At 39.3% G+C, this 21220-nt stretch overlaps 1 protein-coding gene across 8 annotated transcripts in view; it reads right to left on the reverse strand.

The window, feature by feature from the left end:
- The window catches only part of SPIDR (scaffold protein involved in DNA repair), a 693030-nt gene that overhangs the window by 33797 nt on the left and 638013 nt on the right, over positions 1-21220 (reverse strand). For all 8 annotated transcript variants that reach the window (XM_044245633.1, XM_044245631.1, XM_044245632.1 and 5 more), the window contains one exon: positions 650-737. In XM_044245633.1, coding sequence (XP_044101568.1) covers positions 650-737 — 88 coding nt within the window. The remainder of the gene's footprint in view (positions 1-649; positions 738-21220) is intronic.

Below are 21220 nucleotides of genomic sequence, written 5' to 3' on the forward strand. Positions count from 1 at the left end.
ATTTTCTTGGTCTAGCACTATACAGAGTCATAGGTCCAGCAGTCTGCTAGGAAGTCAGCTACCACATAAACAAGATGGCTCCCTGTTTTTAGCTTTGGGAGCTGGGGCCCAAAGTAGCTGCTGGTCAGTCTGCCGGATAAAACTCAGGATGGAGAAGAAGGGACAAATTTTTATCAGTTTTGCTACATGTGAGCAACTACCATCGACAATTTGATGCTGCAGGAAAATGGAAATCCCTGGCTCACCTGGTGGTTAAGAATATCCATGGACTTTATTTATTAGGTTATGAGTTTGTGCTCTATCTGGTAATTTAGGCTTGGTTCTAATAGTGATTGGGAGGTGATGGGGAAAACATCCTGTGTCTTAATTAGGATGAGGCGAAGACCCTAATTGTTGCAATGGTATGTAATGGCTGTGGTTTAAAAACCTAGCCGTAAATCAACCTCAAGAATGGGGAGTATGGCACAAGTAGAGAAAGCAGCCAGAGTTTGGACTATGGAGTGAGGTGAGCAAGTCTGAATCTCTGTCCTCCTGACTCACAGTCACTGGACCTATCCTTTTCAGGGATGTGGACTAGGGGTAGGGCCTGGCTCAGCAACTGGCATAGAGCAGGCAGTGACCAGGGGAAGCTCTTTAGATGCTGGCTTACCTCTTCACAGGCTTGGCCATGACAAGGTGCTTTCAGGGGCATCACTGGAGGCCACAGGGTATCGATCAAATTGAAAAGCCCTGCTGTCCTGGAAAGAGAAAAGATGTTGTCAATAGTATTCACTTAAGCGCTTCTTTATGACCTGGTCCTATGCAGTTTTGCTTAACAGACACCATCCCTAATGCCAGGGAGATACCATTCAGCATCCCTGTTGATTCAGATGGGGAAGAGAGGGTCACACAGATGAACAGGTCTTTGAAACTGCACAAGAACAGAAAGGATATTGTTCATTAAATTATGATATATCTCCCAATGAAGTATTATTCAGCCATTGAAATGGTTACATAGAAAATATTTAAAGACATGGAAAAATGGTTCTGATACCTTGTTAAGTCAAAAGCCAGCAACAAATTACAATGTTTTTATGTATATTTCTATACATGTACCTCCATGTAATAAGCCAAAGGAAAAGAAGACTGAAAGATACAAAAAATGATTTTAGTGGGTATCTGAGCAGAGCTCAGAAGTGATAGTTACTTTCCTCATTTGGCTTTTATGTGTTTCCTATCTTTTTTCAAAACAGGTATGTGTTACTCAGATAAAAAGAAAATTATCTATTTATCAAATTATCTAAAATAAAGAATACAGCCAGACAAAAAAGGACAAATATTTTTATTCCACTTATGAAATTCCTAGAGGAGTCAAATTCACAGAGACAGAAAGTACAATGGCAGTTACTAGGGACTGAGGGAATGGGAAATGGACAGTTAGTGTTGAATGGTTTGGAGTTTTAGTTTGGGAAGATGGAAACATTCTAGAGATGGATGAGGGTGATGGATGTACAATAGTGTGAATGCACTCAATGCCTCTAAAAATGGTTAAGGTGGAAAATTTTATATTATGTCCATTTTACCACAATAAAAAAATCCTGTTTTAGTTGCTATGAGTGTGCATCATACATGCATAAGTCACAACGGCTTCTTAGATTTTGCTCTAAGTTTCAACAATGTTAATATATAATATGTTAGTTACTTTTTAAAAAGCTTGTGTCCCTAATAACTAACGTGACATATTACTTCTTCAGTGTTTCATAGCAAGTACTGTTTTAGGGGCTATGGATCTAGCAGTTAACACACCTGAGCAACGCAGAACCTGCAAATCATGTACTAGAGCAAGACTCAGGCACTTCCCCACCTCCTTTTCATTTTTTACACCAATTACAACAGAAAAAGCCCACACAGAGTGTGGCCTGTGATAGACACCCAGCTCAATATCATTCCTGTGAATTTTCAGGCTCTGGGTCAAAATCAAGCACAAAAAATAAGCAAAGGCAAGAAATCACATGGCAAAAAAGGAATGCCAAGTGAAAATTCATTCTCTTTCTCTCGGTTATTTCTGAGAAGTAGGCTGCTGCCGCTACTTGTATGAGTGATGGACAGGGCTGTGAGTGACCAGGGCTGACTAAGGTCAGGAAAGGCTGTCAGGGAAGGCTCAGAGGAGAGGTGACTTCATCTGACCTCTCACTGCCCTTCCCCAAGACTAAGGAACTGGGTGGGCCCACTGTGCCTCTGGGTGAGGCAGAAGAAGAGGGAGAGGGGCAACAGGACATGGACTATCCACTTGCTCCCTGTCTGCCATGTGCCCAGGACTTCCTGTTCCAGGTTTGGCTGCTTTATTTTCACTGAGCATGCCTCCTGACTCCTGTTTCTCTGCCATCCCCACACTGTTTGATGTGAGCTCCCCAAGGGATGGGCATGGATTTATCCCAGTTATTTATTTTCACTGCTGCAGAGAAGAGCTCAGTTCATACGAAGTGGTCAAAAAGACTTGGTGAATGAATAACTGATACCCACAAGCGCCTACATACTTCATTGCAGAAATCAGACCTAGCACCTTTGATATGCTCATTCCTATTTGTAAGTCTGAGAAATGCAATGTTCGGTGACAGACTAATTTTCTTTTATTTTTTTTTAATTTTTTATTTATTTTCAGCATAACAGTATTCATTATTTTTGCACCACACCCAGTGCTCCATGCAATCTGTGCCCTCCATAATACCCCCCACCTAGTACCCCCACCTCCCACCCCCCGCCCCTTCAAAACACTCAGATTGTTTTTCAGAGTCCATAGTCTCTCATGGTTCACCTTCCCTTCCAATTTCCCCCAATTCCCTTCTCCTCTCTAACTCCTCTTGTCCTCCATGCTATTTGTTATGCTCCACAAATAAGTGAAACCATATGATAATTGACTCTCTCTGCTTATTTCACTCAGCATAATCTCTTCCAGTCCCGTCCATGTTGCTACAAAAGTTGGGTATTTGTCCTTTCTGATGGAGGCATAATATTCCATAGTGTATATGGACCACATCTTCCTTATCGATTCGTCCGTTGAAGGGCATCTTGGTTCTTTCCACAGTTTGGCGACCGTAGCCATTGCTGCTATAAACATTGGGGTACAGAGGGCCCTTCTTTTCACGACATCTGTGTCTTTGGGGTAAACACCCAGGAGTGCAATTGCAGGGTCATAGGGAAGCTCTACTTTTAATTTCTTGAGGAATCTCCACACTGTTCTCCAAAGAGGCTGTACCAACTTGCATTCCCATCAACAGTGGGAGAGGGTTCCCCTTTCTCCACATCCCCTCCAACACATGTTGTTTCCTGTCTTGCTAAATTTGGCCATTCTAACTGGTGTAAGGTGGTATCTCATTGTGGCTTTAATTTGAATCTCCCTGATGGCTAGTGATGATAAACATTTTTTCATGTGTCTGATAGCCATTTGTATGTCTTCACTGGAGAAGTGTCTGTTCATATCTTCTGCCCATTTTTTGATGTGTTTGTCTGTTTTGTGTGGGTTGAGTTTGAGGAGTTCATTATAGATCCTGGATATCAACCTTTTGTCTGTACTGTCATTTGCAAATATCTTCTCCCATTCCGTGGGTTGCCTCTTTGTTTTTTTGACTGTTTCCTTTGCTGTGCAGAAGCTTTTGATTTTGATGAAGTCCCAGAAGTTTATTTTCGCTTTTGTTTCCTTTGCCTTTGGAGACGTATCTTGAAAGAAGTTGCTGTGGCTGATACCAAAGAGATTACTGCCTATGTTCTCCTCTAAGATTCTGATGGATTCCTGTCTCACGTTGAGGTCTTTTATCCATTTTGAGTTGATCTTTGTGTACGGTGTAAGAGAATGGTCGAGTTTCATTCTTCTACATATAGCTGTCCAGTTTTCCCAGCACCATTTATTGAAGAGACTGTCTTTTTTCCACTGTATATTTTTTCCTGTTTTGTCGAAGATTAATTGACCATAGAGTTGAGGGTCCATATCTGGGCTCTCTACTCTGTTCCACTGGTCTATGTGTCTGTTTTTATGCCAGTACCATGCTGTCTTGGTGATCATAGCTTTGTAATAAAGCTTGAAATCAGGTAAGGTGATGCCGCCAGCTTTATTTTTGTTTTTCAACATTTCCTTAGCGATTCGGGGTCTCTTCTGATTCCATACAAATTTTAGGATTACTTGCTCCAGCTCTTTGAAGAATACCAGTGGAAATTTGATCAGAATGGCATTAAAAGTACAGATTGCTCTAGGCAGTATAGACATTTTAACAATGTTTATTCTTCTGATCCAGTAGGAGATCTTAACACGCCTCTCTCAGAAATAGACAGATCATCGAAGCAGAAAATCAATAAAGAAACGAGAGCATTGAATGACACATTGGACCAGATGGACCTCACAGATATATATACAGAACATTCCACCCTAAAACAACAGAATACGCATTCTTCTCAAGTGCACATGGAACCTTCTCCAGGATAGACCACATACTGGGTCACAAATCAGGACTCAACCGATACCAAAAGACTGAGATTATTCCCTGCATATTCTCAGATCACAATGCTTTGAAACTGGAGCTCAATCACAAGGAAAAGTTCCGAAGGAACTCAAACACCTGGAAGCTAAAGACCACCATGCTTAAGAATGCTTGGATCAACCAGGAGATCAAAGAAGAACTGAAACAATTCATGGAAACCAATGAGAATGAAGACACTTCAGTCCAAAACCTATGGGATACAGCAAAGGCGGTCCTAAGGGGGAAATACATAGACATCCAAGCCTCTCTCAAAAAAACCTGAAAAATCCAGAACGCAGCAGCTGTCTCTACACCTTAAAGAACTGGAGAATCAACAACAAATCAAACCAACTCCACACATAAGAAGGGAAATAATCAAGATTAGAGCTGAGATCAATGAGGTAGAAACCAGAGATATAGTAGAACGTATTAATGAAACTAGATGCTGTTTTTTTTTTAAAAGAATCAATAAGATCGATAAACTACTGGCCACAATAATCCAAAAGAAAAGAGAGAAAGCCCAAATTCATAAAATTATGAATGAAAAGGGAGAGATCACAACTAACACCAAGGAAGTAGAAACAATCATCAGAAGTTATTATCAACAGTTATATGCCAATAAGCTAAGCAACCTAGATGAAATGGATGCACTCCTGGAAAACTATAAACTCCCAAAATTGAACCAGGAAGAAACTGACAACCTGAATAGACCGATATCTAGTAACGAGATTGAATCAGTGATCAAAAACCTCCCAAAAAACAAGAGCCCAGGATCTGACGAATTCCCTGGGGAATTCTACCAAACTTTCAAAGAAGAAGTAACACCTATTCTCCTGAAGCTGTTTCAAAAAATTGAAGCAGAAGGAAAACTTCCAGACTCTTTCTATGAAGCCAGCATTACCCTGATCCCCAAAGCAGGCAAAGACCCTACCAAAAAGGAGAGTTTCAGACCAATATCACTGATGAATATGGATGCCAAGATTCTCAACAAGATCCTAGCAAACAGGATCCAACAGCACATTCAAAAGATTATCCACAAGGGTGCCTGGGTGGCTCAGTGGGTTGAGCCTTTAGGGTCATGGTCTCAGGGTCCTGGGATCGAGCCCCACATTGAGCCCCACATTGGGCTCTTTGCTCAGCTGGGAGTCTGCTTCCACCCCCTCTCTCTGCCTGCCTCTCTGCTTACTTGTGAATTCTCTCTCTCTCTCTCTCTGTCAAATAAATAAATAAATTAAAAAAAAAAAGATTATCCATCATGACCAGGTGGGATTCATCCCTGGGCTACAAGGATGGTTCAACATTCGCAAATCAATCAATGTGATAGAACAAATTAATAAGCGAAGAGAGAAGAACCACATGGTCCTTTCAATTGATGCAGAAAAAGCATTTGACAAAATCCGCATCCGTTCCTGATTAAAACGCTTCAAAGTTATAGGGATAGAGGGAACATTCCTGAACTTCATCAAATCTATCTATGAAAGACCCACAGCAAATATCATCCTCAATGGGAAAAAGCTTGCAGCCTTCCCATTGAGATCAGGAACACGACAAGGATGCCCATTCTCACCACTCTTGTTCAACATAGTATTCGAAGTCCTAGCAACAGCAATCAGACAACAAAGAGAAATAAAAGGTATCTATCCAAATTGGCAATGAAGAAGTCAAACTCTCTCTCTTCGCAGATGATATGATTCTTTATATGGAAAACCCAAAAGACTCCACCCCCAAACTACTAGAACTCATACAGCAATTCAGCAACGTGGCAGGATACAAAGTCAATGTACAGAAATCAGTGGCTTTCTTATACACTAACAATGACAATACAGAAAGGGAAATTAGAGAATAGATTCCATTTACTATAGCACCAAGAACCATAAGATACCTGGGAATAAACCTAACCAAAGAGGTAAAGGATCTGTATTAGAGGAACTACAGAACGCTCATGAAAGAAATTGAAGAAGACACAAAAAGATGGAAGACCACTCCAGACTAATTTTTTAAACCAATAAATGACCCGTTTCTCACCTTAGACCTAACTACATTTCTAAGATAATGCTAGGACTTTACTCAAGCCCATTGTTTAAGAGGGTGTGGGTGTAGCATGGGCCTTGGAGTCAGACTTGGGTCTCACTCTAGCTCTGCCTGTTATGTACTGTGACACCCTAAAAAAGCTGCATGCATGTACAGCATCTATGAGGGTTTCTATGCTCAGAATAAGTAAGTACTCGATACATGCTTCTGTTGTTTGGAGTTGCATAAACTCCATGAGGACAGGGTTCTGTGGTCAATTAGGGTTGCCCTGTGCAGCATATCTGTGGCTTAGCAGGACACACTGGAATGGCAGATTCTGGAAAACTTTGTGTAAAAGACACATGTAAAATCTGGACAAACGGAAGGTTTTTTGATTTATAACCATGAAATCCTTTTTGGTGTAATCACTATTAATATCCCAAGAAATCAGTGTTCCCTCGGAATTTTCTTTGAGAAGTGCTGTACTATGAACATAGCCTTAGAAAAGCTCTATTTGAATTTAATGATGCTAATTTAGAGGATGCTATTGGCTAATTTTAAAAGTTTGGACTGGGGACGCCTGGGTGGCTCAGTTGGTTAAGCAGCTGCCTTCGGCTCAGGTCATGATCCCAGCGTCCTGGGATCGAGTCCCACATTGGGCTCCTTGCTCGGCAGGGAGCCTGCTTCTCCCTCTGCCTCTGCCTGCCTCTCTGTCTGCCTGTGCTCGCTCTCTCTCCCTCTCTCTCTGACAAATAAATAAATAAAATTAAAAGAAAATTTAAAAGTTTGGACTGGTTACAAGTTTATATTTTAATGTAGACTCTTAGGAATAGGACCCCTATGCATTAAATACAAAGCATTGTCTTATAATAAATCAGCTTCTCTCCTGTTTTGGAAAATACATATGATTCAGATGGCTGCTGCTGCTCTGTGAACTAGAACTTTCTTCTCGGGCAGCACACACATTCCTCGAAATAGCCTCTAACTGGGACAGACTTTGTGCTTAAGCTGACTTTTGGCACAGTTAGAGTGTATTGTTTTTCCCCAGGTCAGTTCATTCCTCACTACTCATTTTTGCATAAGCTTTCACTTTGTTGCATAGGAAACTCATTCTTTCTAAAAAGCCATCCTTTTAAAATGTTTAAAACAACAAACAAGCTGCCTGACAGGGCAGAGGCCACCAAAAGGTTATATTTTAATTTTTTAAAAAGTTTATAAAATAAATGTTTAATTAAAATAGAGGGAGAAAAAGGACACATAAAGTCATTATATTTATAAATATCATTTAAAAATCTGAAAACATCATTTTGCCAGAATAAACTTCTTAGGATATATCCTAATTTATAGATTGCATAAAGTGATTCTGCAGAAAAATTTGGGTCACATCTCAGACAATTAGGCAGCTTCTATATTTTTATTTATAGTAACAGATGTACCTTTTAAATGGGAAGACATCAAGATACATGCACATATTAAAATTATAATTACCAAACTGCACACTTAAAATACATTTTATACGTTTTGTTATGCCTATTTTACCATAGTAAAAAAATTGTATTTGCCACAAAAAATGAGTAGTATTTGGATTGGGGTCTCTGGGGACTGTTGAAAGCGGTATACTCCCTTCTGTGTGAGATGTGATGCAATATGAACACCTCAAATTCTTTACCATAGTAACACAGAAGGTGGTATAAACCCCATTTTAAAAATTGAAATATGTTGCAAATGAAAAAAATCATACTTTTCAAGTATACAGTGCACTGATTTTTAGTGTATTCATAGAGTTGTGCAACTTTCACCACCACTTTCAGAACGTTTTATCATGCCAATATTACACTCCCTGCTGTGCCCATCTGCAGTCACTCTTACTAGCTGTTTTTATGAACACTGTAAAAAAATGGAATAATATAATATGTGGTCTTAATATCTGCTTCTTTCACTGAGCATCATTTTTTAAAGGTTAGTCCATGTTATTGCATGTGTCAGTACTATATTCTTTTTTTTGGCTGAGTAATATTCCATGGTATGGATATTATCATTCATCAGTTTGTGGACATTTGGGTTATTTCCACCTCTCAGCTGTCATGAAAACTGCCTCTGTGAACATCCATGCACAAGTTTCTGTGTGAACATACATTTTCAGTTCTCTTGGGTAGATAACCTAGGAGTGATTTGCTGGGTTATACGGTTATTCTGTGTTTAACTTTTTGAGAAACTGCCAAACTGCTGTATGCAGTGCTGTACCATTTTACATTCCCAACAGTGTATGGGGTTATAAATCCAATTTTGCTTGCAAGTTAAATACATATATTTTTTAAAATATGGAAACATGAGGGGTGCCTGGGTGGCTCAGTGGGTTAAGCCTCTGCGTTCAGCTCAGGCCATGATCTCAGAGTTCTGGGATCGAGCCCCACATCGGGCTCTCTGCTTGGCAGGGAGCCGCCTTCTCCCTCTCTCTCTGCCTGCCTCTCTGCCTACTTGTGATCCCTCTCTCTCTGTCAAATAAATAGATAAAATCTTTAAAAAAAATTGGAAACATGAAACTTTATATCTGGAAGGATTTATAAAAGAACTCTTAGTACTTTTTTTCCCCTATATTCACTTTTATGCCTTTTGGACACTCTAAAATTTTAATAAAAACATATAATACTTTTACTACCCATTTTGCAAACCAAAAAGTTAGGGGTCTGTTAAAACAGTGGTAACCACTGGGGAGAAGCATCTTAGAGTGAAAAGAGGATCCTTTTTAGTCACACACAGGTCTGTTCTAAGCCTAGCTGTGACCTCCCTCCATGGGAGCCCCACAAGGGGCTGTGGACATGTTTCCAGGATGGTTGTGGGGACTAGAGAGAATGTAATTTTTGTGCCTGAGTGTGGCATAAATGGCAACTGCTATTGCTATTATTGGTATCTTTTGGTACTTTCAAATAAACTCCCAAAAAAGTAATATTATGTAATTCACAGTTATTTAACTATTACTGCTTTTTAAACTATTTAATCCATAAATCATTTGACTTTTTAAAAACGTACTTTGGACTAACTATAGATTCATAGAAAGTTGTAAAGATAGTAGAGATCCTATGTAGCCATCACTTTCTTACAGTCTAGTTGTATAAAGTACTAGCATAGAATAAGCTAGTGATAAAACTACTCAAAATGCAAAGTATACTCTTTTCAAAGACACTCCTGCTCCTGTGACCAACAGCATAAGCAGGATGTGGGATCAGAGATTTCCTTTAAATGGTTTTCAACTTAGGGCACCTGGGTGGCTCAGTCAGTGAAGTGTCTGCCTTCTGCTCAGGTCTTGATCCCAGGTTCCTGAGATCCAACCCCCCAGTGACTGCCTGCTCAGTGGGGGAAATTTGCTTCTCCCTCTCCCTCAGCTCTTGTTCTCTTTTTCTTGCTCTCTCTCTCTCAAATAAATAAACAAAATCTTTTAAAAAATGTTTTTCAACTCTTCCTTTCTTTCTAATAAGAGTTACAGGGATAGCAGACCGACTTGAGGGCATCTCCAGAAAAAGCCTCATAAATTTGGCATAAGAATCTGAAATGGTATCAACACTCAGATGCCTCTCCTGGGGTTAAAAATACTCAAGGTGCCCCATCCTAGGACAAGAATATGGTACACGGAACTGAATAAGCTATGCATGCTGAGAAAACATCAAATGGGCATATTATCATTTAGAGAACTTTGGGCTGAGAACAGCAGCTTCCCTGCCATTTGAAACAATGCTGTTTATAAATTTTTACATGAATTTTGTAAATTCTTGGTGTAACAAATGATCGACTTCTTCTGGTCTTATTATATTTAGTCTTATTTATCTTGACTGGTAGATAATTAATGTCATTTGGAAAACCAACTACTCAAGTAAGGGAAACTAAGACATTCAGGGTCTCCAGCCCACTGGAAGAAGGTAGAGGTGGCAAGTTTCTCCCTCTGCATACTAGATTAACTGATACTACCTGCTTGCTTGGCCTGTTTTCTGAGTTTTTTTCGGGGTTGTTTTCCTCATCTGATATTGTATTATCTAACTACTCCTCCCAAGTCTTCACTGGGTAATCTAACACTGTCTGAATCACTTTCTTTTGGGTGTGGACAGAGTGGAATTTGCTCCAGGAGATTTGAGCCACAATGGTGTTGTCAACTATAATAGGAAGGGAACATGTAAGGAAGCAACCTTTCCACTGAGTTAGTTCATACTCAGAGAGATCGTTTTTTAAAATTTTTTTTAAGTCAAGCAGCATGTATCTGGGGTATAAAATGTTCCTAAAATTGGCCATGTAGTTGGTAATTTCTCCATACTTACCATGACAGTAGTACTTAGAACTCTGCAACCCAGATTATCTGAAAAATGGAAAACTCTGGAGTTACGTTTCTCATAGTGGGACTTTGTGAGCCCTGGAGGTCTCTGACACCTTTTTCGGTGGCCTACAAGGCCAGAACTATTTTCTAGGACTTTATTTTCCTTTTTCATGAGTACACTGTGGAGATTTCCAGAGGCCACAAGATGCATGACACTATAACAGTTTGAATGCACAGCAGAAAAGATACTCCACTGTCTTCTATTCGGCCAGACATTAAAGAGATCAGCAAAACATAAAACAATACTACTCTTCTCATTAAAGTGGTTTTGTTTTAGAAAATATTTTTCATAAAAATACTATTTATGTTATTAATTAATGGGTTTATTATTGGGATTTTTTTGTGAGCTAATAAATATTTTTTTTTCAATTTTAATTTCAAATATGCTAAGTATTTTTTATAGACTCTTTTTTAAAAGACCTTATTTTTTTGGAGAGAAAGCCTGTCAGCACAACGTGGGGAGGGGCAGAGGGAGAAGCAGACTCCCCTGTGAGCAGGAGTCCATCGTGGGGCTCCACCCCAGGACCCTGAGATCATGACCTGAGCCAAAGGCAGATGCTTAACTCACTAAGGCACTAGGTACCCCTCAAATACAGTAAGTATTAATCAATGTAACCCACATTTAAAAAACTCTCCTTGGGTTCTCCTTAATTTTGAAGAGTATAAAGAGCTTCTGCAACGAAGAAGTTAGAACTGTTCTTTAAGCCTTAATGTTGCTTAAGACTGACTCCACCATTTTCCCTTCATATCTGTCTGTCACCCTCTATGCACTGGATGATGGCCACCTGCTATTAAAAGACATACGCTGTGCAACTTTTTTCACCCAGCACTGGCTCTACATGCCTGAACGCCTACTCATCAGAAGACAACAAGCTAAAGAAAAAAAAAAAAAGAAGATAACAGGCTTCAAACATTTCTGTTAAGTTCTATGTTTAGATATAATCACAGTGCAATCTAAGAAATAATATCTTCCTTATTCCTGAATCATTACTAATAGTGTTCAACTTAGACAGGAATATTATTTTCAGTTGTAAAGATAACTTTCCACTCTTTGTAAAATTAGGTCAATGCATCTGGTTACTTGTAAATAATATAATAATTCTCATCACTTTATACTTTCTTGTGACACAGCACTCAAAAAGAATATAGTAGTTCTAGAAGCAGGCCAATTGGCAGTGTTGAGAAAAACCCATGGGGATCCTAAGAAAAATGTCTCCTGGGGATGAAAACAGTTGGGGGGTGCACACTTGCTCATCCAAGAGAAGAGGCCCACCTCTAGGAATTGCCTGCACTCCCACTGTGAATGCCTTTGTCAGTATCTAAGAGAACAGCAGAGGTGCCTCATATGTAGGTGTTCAAAACCACTCCAGGAATCCTGTAAAGGAAACAAATCCTCTTTCCTAGTAAGGTATTCCCTCTTGAAAATCCACATATAAGCATAATAATTACAACTACTGAATAATTACTTGGTAATTTTATTATGGGCCAAGTACTCTTTTTGGCATTTTACCTATATTAAGTTTCATTACAACCCTGCACATTAAATGACTTGCTCAAGGTTACCCTTTCTAGTAACACATGGTAGTTTAGACTTAGGTAAAAAGAAAGTATTTCTTCAGAGGTATAGCCAGCATGTGCCCTCCACTGCCCACAGCCAGGTGCCTGTGATCTTGCAGGGCTGGCTCCCTTTCTTCCAGTATTGCTACGTCCTACAGAGGGTCCATGCCACACCCACACCACGCCATGGGAGAGCACAGAAGTTCTCAGGTCCACAAAAACAGTTTGGCCCTGACCCAAGCAGCAAGAGGCTGAAGCCAACTCCATATCAAACCACTCCATCAGGATCTGGTGACATTTTAAAACTTTCTCATGACTGGTATCATCTGAGTCAAAGTTATCTTAGCATAGGTATCACAACACCTCTATAGAACCTGGCAGTCAGAATGGTAATAGGAGAGCCCCAAGAGAGCTATGTTGGAGAGCAGCTGGGCATACTCTCATGGGCAGAGCCCTTTGGCCTGTTCTGGAAAGGTGATGCTGGAGAGATTGGGAGGAAGGATGTGTGCACACATGCTTGGGGACACAGGTCTCATTACCAAGGCACTTCTCTACTAGGCGAGGGGAGGCTACACATGAATGGGAGTCTCGAGAGAAAAAAAGTGAAACTAAATAATCAACGAAGCATAGAAAGAAATTTTTTTGAAGTAGCTAGGTGAGGGGCACCTGGGTGGCTCCGTTGGTTAACCATCTGTCTCTGGCTCAGGTCATGATCTCAGTGTCCTGGGATCAAGTCCCGCATGTGCTCCCTGCTGAGCCGCTAAGACTCCCAGCTTCTCCGGCTCCTGCTCCTCCTGCTTGTGCTCTCTACCTCTCTCTTCCCTTTGAGAATTTTTCACAAGCCTTGACTTTCCTTTTTAGAAACCTATGGTTTCTAATTTTCTTCTGTCTAATCACACTTGTTTAATTAATCTAGTATCAGACTCTGCTAGTCATAAATACAGTTTTAACATAATTTAAGAAGAAAAAAGACTGTCTTCCAGAAGGCAGCTTATGTCCCTTTATGTCCTTTTATGTCATATTCGTTATACTCAAAAGAGAACTTTTACGAATTAAATAAGATTTTGTCACGAAACTGAAATATATTTCCTTCAAAAAGGGTTTGGTCTACTAGAGAAAACACTACTAGATGGCCCAGGAGTTCCTTAACAAATTGATAGGAGCCATGGAAACCTTGAGATCCTAATAAGATTAGATAGCCAGTGATTTAAAATGCATCATTATGCTGGTGAGAAGGTAACCTGGGGCAGTCACTTCGGAAAACAGTTTGGCAGCAACCCAGCAATGCTGATCCTGTGACTCTACCCTAGGGAACTGAGCACTTATGTCCATGCAAAAATTGTATATGAGTGTTCACAGCAGTTATTATTACTCATGATAGTCAGCAAGTGACAACAATCCAAATGTCCATCAACTGATGAATACATAAATAAATCTGGTATGTCCATATAATGGAGTATCAGGCAGCCATAAAAAGGAATGAAGTACTGCTACATAACACAATATGGAGGAACCTCGAAAACATTATGTTAAGTGCAAAAAACCAGGCATAAAAGACCACAGACTATATGGCTCCAGTTATATGAGGTGTTCAGTATATGCAAATCCAGAGACAGAAAACAGATTAGTGTTTGTCAGGGGCTGGAGAGAATAGGAAGCAAATACTAATGAGTATGGGTTTTTTTGGGGGGGGGTGATAAAAATGTTCTGAAATGAGACAGTAATGATGTTCGCATACTTTGTGAATATAAAAACTACTAAATTGTTTACTTTTAGAAGGGTAAGTTTTATGGTGTGTAAACAGAATCTCAATAAAGCTGATATTTAAAAGTATAATTAACTTAAGACAAGGATTTCCAGCAAGGAGACCTCCAACCCTGACCTGAAATAGGTCCACTGTTGCACTCTCTTCAGTTCTGCTCAGTGATTTTGCTATAAACATCATCTTTCTTCCCTTTCCTAGAAGCTCTTACCTAAACGAATATCAAAGCTTCTGGAAAACCAAAGGTTGGGGGACTTCTGTAACTGAACAGCGATCTTGTCATCTTTACTGGAAAGCTTACACAGGACCCAATAAATAGTATGAGGTCTGGGAGAAAAGAGGAGAGAGAGCCTGGGGAAAAGTAGACAATCCTTATTACCCTTCTTTTATAATGCCTGCTCTTCCTTTTTCTAAATCAAGACAGGCAGGATGTGGGGCACTAGCTCTGTGTTCCCCTTCTGGGTGTGCCCATACTCCAGGTGAGCCAGGTATGGGGCTGACCCATGGGAGTAAGTCCATAGCCTTACACAGGCCTGCCCTGAACTCTGAGACAGAGGCTGTATGTGTGCTGATGCCCAGTGCTTATGGAAGCTAAGGAGAACATGAATACTATGAAAAGACATCATTTTCATCTGAGTATACATAAACATCTATGTAAAGACATGGACAGCTTTTGGAATAGGTTGTTCTGATGGCTGAATTTCAAGGAAATTTTAGACTTAAACCTTCTTTGGTGATGAGGAAGATACTGAAAACAACAGAATGCATACTATAAAACAGCTTTTCAGTAATACTACTGGGATGGTTGTATTCACTGTGAATGCACCACTAGCTGGGCCTGAACCTTAGCAGCTGTACACAGGTACTCATGCAGCCCTCTAGCCATTCCCCTGCAGGGACATAACCTTTCCCAAGGTTGAGTAGCCAGCAAGGGTATCAAATCAGGCATTTTGACCACAGAGACATTTCCCTACTAAGAATATCCCACAAATACTTTATAGATGTAGGGAATAACATTTTCCAAGGCTAGTGAACAGAATTTCAGGAAGGTACTTTTCAAACTGTAGATAGCTGGAGAAACTGGAAAAAAAAATGAGCTTTTTGCACCATTCCTTTCAATGACTGCTATAATTACGTAAGATAAATTTCTAACTCTGGAATGCCTCATATTGCTTATATTATAAAATGTTCTTTTTGGGGTGCCTGGGTGGCTCAGTGGGTGAAAGCCTCTGCCTTTGGCTCAGGTCATGATCCCAGGGTCCTGGGATGAAGCCTCACATCAGGCTTTCTGCTCAGCAGGGAGCCTGCTTCTCCCTCTCTCTCTGCCTGCCTCTCTGCTTACTTGTGATCTCTGTCTGTCAAATAAATAAATAATTTTTTTTTTAAAAAAAAGGTCTTTCTAATGCCAACTCTTTCTTCAAGATTCGAGATATAAAAATATTAACTAGCACAATTTTGTATAGAACAAGTTCTTTGCGAGTTTCTGTTCTACCTTAGCAGGAAATCTCTCTCTCTCTCTCTCTCACACACACACACACACACACACAAACACACACACACACACACACACTACTTGGGAAATAGGGAATTCCTGCAACATGTTGCTATCTGCAAGTCTGCAAAGTTTTAGGTCTTTCTCGTGTCCAGGTGGTATTTATTATTTCAAAAGTGTCACATGTTTTATTCACTCACCAGTGTGGAGGCAGGAACACCCACGTTTCCAGAGAAAATCTGTCAGCCCGTATTTTTTGATACATGTTTTTTTACCAAACATTATTACAAGTATGCTGATTCTTGAAAAAACAAAACTGCCTCCTTACAATTGACTATCATGACTTCACATACCAAGTAGCCTCCCTTCATATACTCTAAGACTGAAATAATTACAATGGGGTGTCAAATAATGAAGAAGAAAACAATAAAGCACTCTTTACGAAGTGAGTGGCTTCCAATCTAATTAATAAATCAATCTGCACTACTGCGTGGACAGCTTCAGGAGAAAAACTATGGAAACACAGGGGCACAGGACCTTTTCCCCAACTACTGGGGCAGGAAGATGTGTCAGCCACCACCCCACCTACCCCCACCGCATCCCACGTTCTGAAACTGGCATTTCTTTTTTTTTTTTTTTAAGATTTATTTTATTTATTTTGAAACTGGCATTTCTAAGCATATATCATAGAGAGGGAGCCTGCAGCAGGGAGGCGCTCATGCCTTACCTCTACCCCGGGTCCCCCTCCAATCACAGACAGTAACTGAGGGAAGGTGGTGGTTTATTTTGTGATCCAGCACTTGGTGTGGGCCACACTACCCTGTATCCTTGAGCCCAACCCAAGCACAATCAAATTAGATTAGGCTTCAGGACCCATAAAAGAAACAGAGTTTGCTGTGGAGCCATTTAAAAGTATGTTTAAGGTCAAATATTTACTCTTGATGATCTCTGAAATGGATAAAATAATATCTGCTTTAAGGGGTTATTTGAGGACTATGGTATCTGGCATACAATAAATAGTAGCCCTTGTTATTATAAACACCCTTTTGACTTTTACATTTTACCATTTCCCTGGATGCCCGTGTTAATCTCATTACCTGTAAGCACATTTCTTGGACCTGGGGGAGGGAGACCCAGACTCCCACTGTGCTGGGTGTGGTCCCAGGAGAGCTAAGGGTCATTTCAAAGAGGCTTATGATGTTCCATGAAGCCTGCCTGTAGGGTTATGAAAACAAGTCTAGTTACATACTCTTGGCCCAAGCAATTCCACTTTGGGAAGGCTCTCCCAAATCAAAGTACCCATTCATGACCTCAGGGTATTAAAGGATTTCTTAAACAAGTGAACTGAAAGCAGTTACCATAAAGGAAAAGATTGACAACTTTGATAAATTAAGTATTTCAGCTAATAAAAAAAGAACAAAAAGACATACCACCTATATAATACATAAACCATATAGAACCACTGAAGAACTCATGTTCAGAATATATAAAGCTCAATACTCCAAAAGAACAACAAGCAACAGACTTGAATAGACCAAAGAGGAAATACAAATGTTCAATAAACACAGCAAAACTTTCTCAGCCTCAGTAAGTAATCAAGGAACTGCAATTTAAACAAAAATGAGATTCTACTATAATTCCATCAAGCTGAAAAAGAACAAAGTTTGGAGAAAATAAGGAGAGGACATCTAAAAACACCAAATAATGGAAAGAAAGTAGAGCAGCAAGAACAGTTTACAGTGCTAACAGTCCAGGAGACTGGAACTCCTGCTTTCGGAAACCTGTTTAGCATTACCTACTGAGGGTGAACAAGCCCCCTCCTCCCCACCATGACAGGCACACACTTGTACACTAGGGGCCACAAATCACTGGGCTTATGCCACTGTCCGTAATGTCCAGAAATGCCTAGAATGATTATATGAAGGAATAGCCTGTGGTAAGTGCACAAATCTAGAATGAAAATGAACATATCAGAGTCACCTACAATAAATGCATGTATCTTACTAAGTTCATTGGCATAAGAAAGTATCAACAACACACAGGTGCTCAAAGTGAGGGCCCCCAATCTGAGTTTCTCAGGGCTGTGTATGGTTGGGGACTGTTGCATCTCTTTGGCAAGTGAAAGAAGCAAAATTTAAGAATACACACATATGGGGGCACCTGGGTAGCTCAGTGGGTTAAGCCTCTGCCTTCAGCTCAGGTCATGGTCTCAGGGTCCTGGGATCGAGCCCCGCATCAGGCTCTCTGCTCAGCGGGGAGCATGCTTTCCCCTCTCTCTCTCTCTGCCTGCCTCTCTGCCTACTTGTAATCTCTGTCCATCAAATAAATAAATAAAATCTTAAAAAAAAAAAAAAAGAATACACACATATGGTAGCATCTCTATAAAGGTAAAAACCAGGCAAAGCTAACTACGTTTTTAAGAATGTATGTAAAATGTTAAAACTATAAAGAAAAACACAGAAGAAGTCTGAGGACGGAAATGACCTCCAGCAGAGGACAGGAGATGTCACCAGGAAGGACACATACTGGGGGTGGGTCCTGGACACTGATCATGTTTTGTTTCTTGAATTCTGTAGTGGCTTCATGAATGTGCTTTATAATTATTCTATACTCTATAATTATGCATTTTTCATAGTTTGTTATATTTCACAGTAAACAAGTTTAACTTACAAGATCAACAGATTACGCTGAGTGAAATAAGTCAAGCAGAGAAAGTCAATTATCATATGGTTTCACTTATTTGTGGAGCATAACAAAAAGCATGGAGGACATGGGGAGTTAGAGAGAAGGGGGTTGGGGTAAATTGGAAGGGGAGGTGAATCATGAGACTATGAACTCTGAAAAACAATCTGAGGGGTTTGAAGTGGCGGGGGCGGGGTGGGAGGTTGGGGTACCAGGTGGTGGGTATTAGAGAGGACATGGATTGCATGGAGCACTGGGTGTGGTGAAAAAATAATGATACTGTTATGCTGAAAATAAATAAATGAAAAAAAAAGATCAATAAATAAAGTAGACATGTATATTCACACACAAGGATGTTTGTTGCAGTTTGAAGTGGAAAAACCGGAAACAACCGGAATGTCTGACAGGAATCCTTACGATATTATTAAGTGAAAAAAAGCAAACCCTCTCGCTTTGTTTAAAGATGTGTTTACATTCATGAAGAGAGGTATGAAAGATCACACTCACTGGAATGAATACCAAGTAGAAAGAGAGATCATTAATTTTCCTTTAGTCTTTCTATTAATTATTTGAACAGCAACAACCATGGTTATATTATTATCTTATTTGCAGATAATATTGAAAGTTCTAATTTGAGGTTTTTACAAATGTGTGATCCACGCATGTTCAGTGGCCCTCATGATGATTCACATCATTGTTGGCAATTCTAGTTAGGAAGCAAATTGCCATTTTTAAAATGGTAATGAAAATTACCCTTCTTGGAATTTGTATTTTCCTTAATAAGTGTCTAAGTAACTGAAAAAAGAAACTCTCTAACTAAACCTGAAGCACTCAGTGTATTTATTTACTATGGATCTGATAGTATTCTTGGTTACTCAAGATAATTCTAGTGTAGATAGCTTATTGTTATTGTTTAACAAAAACAATGGAAAACACCAAGAATCTAAATTAATACCAACACCACTGACAAAAAGTAATCAGATTTCTTATTTAAGGGCCAGGGACTATAATCATAAAGTGAGTGGGAAAGTTAGAGAAATGAATTCCCCTAAAACTGGAAGTAATTAAATGTCAGCTGCAATATTGAAGATGCAGGCTTTGGAATTTGATGGACCTGGCTTGAGGCCCAGTTCACATATGTGGAGCCAAATTATTTAATTTCAGTGAGCTTCAGGATCTTCATTCAAAACAGAATAACATCACCTAATTTGCCAGCTAGCTGGATGGTTAAATGAAAGATAGACCTTAGTGACACTGAAACTTTTTCTTTCTGTGCCCCATATTAACAGACAGATGTTTCTTTGGCAAATTCATAAAGATTTAAGAGTATTCTATCTAAAAATTAAAATTATAAGATTCTCAAAAAAAAAAGTATAAGATTCTCCAACCTGAAAGGCCAGCTAATGATGGCATATTTAAAATAAGTATTTGATTTCATATTTGAGATTAACAAAAGAACACACTCCCATTCAGCTTCTGAATTACATTGTTAACTGTACCCTCATAATAACTATTGCCACAGGCTATTAACCTGAGAGAGGGAGGAAAAACTATATTCATATGTAAAATGTTTATAGGAGCAATTAATCCTCAATAATTACTTTGAAACTATGCTGCTAGAGCCCTAAGGAGCCAGGCAGAGACGCTGTAGTTGTCTCCACTCATCCACCTCCCAGGAATAAACAGAATAGCTCCACATAGATTTGTCGTCAAATTTCAATAGTACTTTAGACTTCTATTTTTTAAAAAAAGTTCAAAAGTTTTAAAACTACTAGCCTACTGGTAGATAATTATGCCTTTTATGAGGAAAAGGACAGCAGGGGGAAGAAAGAGGAATTGTTGAGACTTTCAAGAGAAGGAATGACGAAAAAGAAAAAAAACCAATAAACCCTGTTCATTTACTGAATTCTAGAGTTAACGTGCTGCAAGGCAAATTAACTAGATAAACTGCTAACCTGGAGGGACAGGTACTGGTTGTTTTTGTGTTTTTTTATCAGCGGATCTTCCTTCTGGTTTCTTTGATCCTTGTTTTAACTAAATCTCTCTGTACTTTTAAATCTACTGGTTTTATGATCTATTCTTTCCCATTATGATTGGGCAGTTGATAAGGTCTGGCAATTTCCAACTGGATTTCTATTCTCTTTGGAAAAAAGGGGAACCCTTCCAATTTCTAATTATCATTCTTCTAATTGTTGTCTTTCTCTTTCCATTTTGTTTATAAAAAACAAGACAACAACGTCTTAGATCAATTCAGGCCGGATTTCTACTTTTCAGTTAATTAGAAATGAAAAAATAAAGTAGGAGGAAGAAGGAAAGAACCACTGTTTATATGGTGTTTCAGACTATAACGAAACACTTTTATGTATTATCTCATTAAATTATCCTAACAGTCTTGGGAAGTAAATGCTATTTATTCTGATTGATAACTAAGAATGGGATTAGTTTCAATCAATCAGCACACATAAAAGCTAATATATAAATCAGATATATTGATTCTGAGACCAGTACCCTTTATCAACACTGAATCCCTGTTGCCTCTGCTCAATGTCCAGCAAAGTTCTTGGAAGTGTGAGTTTTGTTTTTAACCAGCAGGTCCCCTTGCATAGGCCTGGCAGATACAGTTAAGGTAATTACAAATTAACTTGGTTCTATTTTGTCTCTTGGTTATGGGAGAGTATGTAGTGGAGTCAGGGAGGAAGATCAAAGATAGTTTTGACATTAATACTAAAAAATTGTTTCCTATGGCCAAGAAATATTTGTGACTATTTTGGTTCTGACTTTATCATTTGTTTGTCAGGTTTTTACTGAAAACTATATTAACTGCTACAAAGGACATAGGGAAAAATAAGACGTGGCTTCTGAAT

This window comes from Neovison vison, chromosome 4 (genome assembly GCF_020171115.1).
Source record: "Neovison vison isolate M4711 chromosome 4, ASM_NN_V1, whole genome shotgun sequence".
Lineage (NCBI taxonomy): Eukaryota > Metazoa > Chordata > Mammalia > Carnivora > Mustelidae > Neogale > Neogale vison.